Genomic DNA, 5576 nt, shown 5'->3' on the forward strand with positions numbered 1-5576 from the left:
GCAACGCATCGAATTATTCAAACTGATCAATGTTTACTGAGTTGTGGTAATTTATAAACACAGAAACTTAGTTGTCCAAATTTACGGATAGTTATCGAGCTATAAAAACGTGTGGGATTAACGAAATTTGTCAAGTTAAAGAAATGTATCAAGTTATCGATATTTATTGAATTATCATTATTTATAGACTTAACGAAATTTTCGAAGTGTCGTAATGCATGGAGTTCTTTCAACTTACAGAGTTATCGATAATTATTGATCTACTGAAATTGGTTGGTTCAACGAATCGAAGTTTATGGAATTTTCAAAATATATCGATTTATCGAAATTTCAATGTTATATAAGCTTATCGATTTATCACTGCTTATCGAATTTAATCGTCTTAACAGAGTGTAACGAGTTATCCAAATGTTTAGATAGTTTTCAAAAAATGTGGAGATGTCAAAAGTTTATAAAGGTATCCAAAGTTTGTACATTTTTGAGTTAACGAAATTTATCGAGCCATCGAATTTCACAGTTATCGATATTGGTCGAGTTAACAAATTTTGTTAAGTTATCGAATTTTAGTGTTCAAATCATTGAAATTTATCGATAAACTTGAATGTATCGGGTCAATTCCAAGTCCTGCCGAAGTCCTCCAAAGACCTTCTCAGATAAAAAAAAGTTAGTTACGTTTTAGCAGAAGATTTTCCGATTATTTAATTTGTACCGTATAAGTTTTGCTACGTGTTAAGTTTGAAAACCTCTCCAAGGCTTCTAAAACTAAAAAAACTGTCGAATTTCGACATTAACAGGCACTCTAGTATGTATATAAATCTTGACCCGTCCAGGTATCAAATATCTTCGTTTCAAGTTTCTCTAAACTACATTTGCATGATAAGCAGGGGTGTTTTTCTCGGAGTTTTCGTATATCTTAAATTTACAGTTATACGGAAAACGGGTGCAATCTTAGTCCGATTTGAATAATTTCTTTCTTGTACCGAGGTTATTAAGTGCAGCGAGTTTGGTAGAAATTTATAAATCGGTTACCGAGATCCACTTTTGTGGTCATAAGTGGGCGGCACCACATCCCTTTTCCAAAAATGTATAATGATCTAATTTTATGCCAAATCGTTGATACAATAATCGGTTTTAAGTGAGCTAGCTTCAGTAGTTACTGATTTACCAGTTTTCGTGTTTCTGTAAATTACCGTTATATGGGAACTGGGTGTGGTTATTGTCCGATTTCAAAGATTTTCAACAGATTTCTTAGCTATACCCTAGGCAAGGCTCGTACCAAGTTTGGTAACGATTGGTGAAGTGGCCGTGCGATACAGTATTTTCAATACCAACCTACCTTGGATAAAGAGCAACCTACATACAAAATTTCGTTGCGATATCTCAATTTTTGCTCGAGCTATCGTCTACACCAGTGATTCCCAAAGCGGTCCAGGTGTACCCCCAGGGGTACAAGGGAGACTCGACTTGCCACCTGCAGACTAAAAGGAAATGGATGTTCGTATAACACTGAGTGGGCGCGGCGGAAATTGCAGGCGGCAGAGATTTAAGCACTTGTGTATTTTCAATGCTACAGGATAGTACGCCACCATTACCTTTGGTGAAGAGATTCTATAATGTTGAGTTCCCTGAGACTGAGACTGACCTCACACATTGTCAAATCTTCACTGATGGCTCCAAAACTGACTGGGTCATGATCTGGGTCATAGGCCAGCCCTCTAACTACTTCCAAACTAGTTCGGAAATGCAAGTCTCCGCTAAATTATGGTGGTAAACATAATGAGTTTGCTTTACTCTGGGTGCCAGGTCACTCAGGAGTACCTGGTAATGAGACATCTGATCATTTGGCCAGAATTGGCTCAGACCAGGCATTCCTCCAAGGCGAATTTATACAAGGTAGTGTTACTGGCGAATTTAGGTTTTCGTCGCAGTCCTTCTGAATGTCAAAATGATGTGTTTGTTGTAAACAAGGCGAATTCATATTACAACAAACACATCATTTTGACATTCAGAAGGACCACGGCGAAAATTTGAATTCGCCAGTAACACCACCTTGTATAAATTCGCCTTGCATTCCTCGGTGGAATACTTTTTATGCTTCTTGCTTGCTTGGTTGTTTGTCATTTTCTAGACTCGTTCTTTTCTCTTTTGTCGGTTTCCGATTTAAAAGTCTGGCGTAAAAAGCTTAGCCGTTTTGTTTTTTTAAGTTTTGGTTATTCGCCATAAACATTGACAAACATATGATTATTGACTATGCCAGAATCTAAACGAGAGATGAAATGTATCCGTTGTATATTGTTCGAGAATATTTTGGAAAAAAAATTTTTGTTATCGATGTTGAATTCGCCGCGATCCTCCTTTAAGGTAAAAACATAATGATGCGGCGAGCAAAGCGAAGAACTAGCCTCGAGCCAAAGCGAATTTATACAAGGTGGTGTTGATGGCGAATTTAGATTTTCGCCGAGGTACGTCTTAATGTCAAAATTATGTGTTGGTTGTAAAATGAATTCGCGTTGTTTACAACAAACACATCATTTTGACATTCAGTAGTACCGCGGCGAAAATTTAATTCGCCATCAACACCACCTTGTATAAATTCGCCTTGCCTCGAGCAAAGCTTCAATTACAAACGTGTATGTACGCTTTGCTCTTCACTATTTTTTTGAATGATAAAAGTGAGAACACCCTTAATGTATAGACATATGTATATGCAAACAAATACATTTCCTTTTACCTCATTTATCACTGGTTTTTGTTGTTGCTGTTGCGACTGTTGCTGGGTTGTCTGTTGCAGTTGCTGCGCCTGTTTCTTAGCACTAACCCTTTTTGATTTCTTCGGCGCTACTGGTGTTGGATTTCCATTTGCGTCTACCGTTTTCTTCCTCACATTCTTAGTATTTGGCAATTTATTATCTTTTTTCCACTTCATACGTCGATTCTGGAACCAGATTTTTATTTGCCGTTCCGACAACACCAGCGTATGTGCGATTTCGATGCGTCTGCGACGAGTGAGATAACGATTGTAATGGAATTCCTTTTCCAGTTCGAGTATCTGATGGCGTGTGTAGGCGGTGCGCTGCCGTTTCGGTTCCATGCCAGGTTGGTAGGAACCATTTGCTAAAAAAATGCAGAAAAAATCAAGTTTGTGAATATGTACATATGTAAATAGTGCATACATATTTATGTATGTATATACATATTTTGAATAATTTAAATTTACATAAATACATATTTCATATTTTGAGGGCTCTAATTAAGAGCAATAGAAAAACCATGCAAACTTTAGATTACACTTTAGTTACTTGGATTGAAAATGATTTGATGAAACTTTTTAAAGTTATTTTATATTCAAAAAACGCATTTGAAAAATAGATAAATATACTGATATTTCGCAGAAATTTTACTTGTGGCAAGTAACTTTCTTTATCGCTAAACCACATTTTAAGACCATAAAATCAAAGTGACAGCTAAAGCTATGAACTTCCTGCAAGTGCCTTGAGGCTTAAGCCGCACGCTGAATTGTCTTGTTCATCTATATTTCAAACAGCAGTGCCAAATGTTTTCGCAGTCAATCAAACTTAAATAAAATACTGTTGACTACTTGACTTCAGTGAAATTTTTTAATTTAACTTTGCAAGTGAGGGTCACAGTTGTGCATTTTTACGAGAAAGGTGTGGCGATTTGTGCCTCTGACGCACTCACCGCCGCTCATAGAAAAACCAAAAGGCCGGCGCAGTGCGAGTTGTTTCGCGACAACACAATTAATCAACATCAAAAATGTGAAGGACGCGAAGAAGAAACGGACAGCAACTGATAACTAAGTGCATGCCTTAAAAGTGAGTTTTCCTTAAGGGCAATTTCCAACAATAGGCCACTGATGCAGGAGCGGCAATCAACCCTTTTATCAGCCTAACGTCGCGAAGTAAGAAAATTGAGTAAATTAAAAAAAAATGTATCACCTGCTGCCCATGCAACAAAGAGTTTTCTTAGCTGATACTTCACATATTGCTCCTTATATTTATATATACATTTATTTTTGTTATGTAAATGTAAATGTACATCCTCTGTCGGAATAAAGCATACAATCTCAAAAATTATCCAATTGAAAAAGGAGCTATAAATAAATTACTTTGAAACAAATGCAGCATTTCGGCCACCGCTTTTAATTTCTATGAGCCCAATGCATTTTAAAGTAGTTTAAATCATACGCATTGTCGGACAATTGCTTGCTCCTTGTAATTCAAACTTAACATTTGAAAACACGCTTACATAATTATTTTGGCTGTAGCTTAGGGCTGCCAGACGTCCTGATTTTGGTGCACTGATCCATCCTTAAATTTTTTTTTTTTTTTAATTTAAGTCAATGCAGAAAACCATTTCTTTTTTGGCAGATTTTGCTATGAAAAAAACGGTTAATCTTTACGAAGCGTTTACTCTAGCAGTTGAAGTATCTGGTTAATTTACCTTATTTCTCTTTAGCTTATTTGGTTAAAATCTTGTTTTTTATCTTAAGGCAAATGCTAAAAAAACACAAGTTCCTCAACAGGTACGCGCCTGAGGGTTCATAAATACTACATAGATGCCGTCTTTAAATCGATTAAATCGAATATCGATTAATCGAGCCCTTCCGATTAGATTTTTTGTCGATATTTTAATTCCGATTCGATCCGTGAAATTTGAATTGGAAGCTGGTACAAAAAAATAATGGGACACTCTCACCTTTCTAACTTGAGAAAGCAAAGACCAAAGTGACCTGCATCTCTATCTCCTCCGACTAAAGGGCTCCTCGAAGCCTCTTGGAAATAATGCTATATAAAATTATTGCTAATACTACAACAAAAACTCCAAAAAACTCCAAACTTTTTGCAAAATTTCATAAAATGTGTGTAATTACTCTTTTTGGAAAAAAATTGAGTACGTATGCAGTTTTGCAGTAAATCTTTTCTAAAAAGAGTAAATATAGTGTTAGCGAAACCAAAAAAAAACTAAAAAGCGTCCGTATTGCAAACAAATCTACATATCGTCGTTTAAAGTACAAAACCGCGTGTCAAGAAAATGCAAAACCGCGTAGGTGAGGTTGCATGAATTATTTTCTAGAGAGTAAAAACACTCATATTTCAAAATGGTTCTCTTTTTTAAAAAGCAATCGCATTTCTGGCTAGTATATTGCAGGACTAATGGATAAGGATAGAGCCCAGAGCTTATGTGAGCAAATACAATTTTTGGCACAAAATGTCAGTTACGCGGTATTGTAGAGCGACGATACGCGGTTTTGTACTTTAAACGACGATATGTATGTATATACCCATTAGCGCACACAAGGGGTGGGTTTTGGGGTTCAAACCCCCCCTAAAACTAATAACCTCAAATACAAACTGTATCTTAAAGCTAAGAATCCAGCTCAAGGAAATTATAAGAAACATTTATTATAATTTGTTGCCTGAAAAAGCGCTTTGCTTTTGCTGTAAATTTCTATGAGGAAATAAATATACGAGCATTTTTTTCTTGAGAGCTGCAAACTGATTTAAGAAATTTTAGTAGAAGAAAATTTCTTTTCCATTTCTCGTCCGTCGTTTTAT

General features: G+C 36.1%; 1 protein-coding gene across 1 annotated transcript in view; it reads right to left on the minus strand.

Annotated features, from left to right (window-relative positions):
• Window positions 1-5576, minus strand: part of LOC118738094 (homeotic protein deformed) — a 131199-nt gene that overhangs the window by 35655 nt on the left and 89968 nt on the right. Inside the window, exon 4 of the mRNA XM_036469015.1 lies at window positions 2732-3114. Within this exon, the coding sequence (XP_036324908.1) occupies window positions 2732-3114 (383 nt within the window). The remainder of the gene's footprint in view (window positions 1-2731; window positions 3115-5576) is intronic.

The sequence above is a fragment of the Rhagoletis pomonella genome, unplaced genomic scaffold (genome assembly GCF_013731165.1).
Source record: "Rhagoletis pomonella isolate Grant_MI unplaced genomic scaffold, Rhpom_1.0 Rhpom_scaffold_00004, whole genome shotgun sequence".
In the NCBI taxonomy this organism is placed as follows: domain Eukaryota; kingdom Metazoa; phylum Arthropoda; class Insecta; order Diptera; family Tephritidae; genus Rhagoletis; species Rhagoletis pomonella.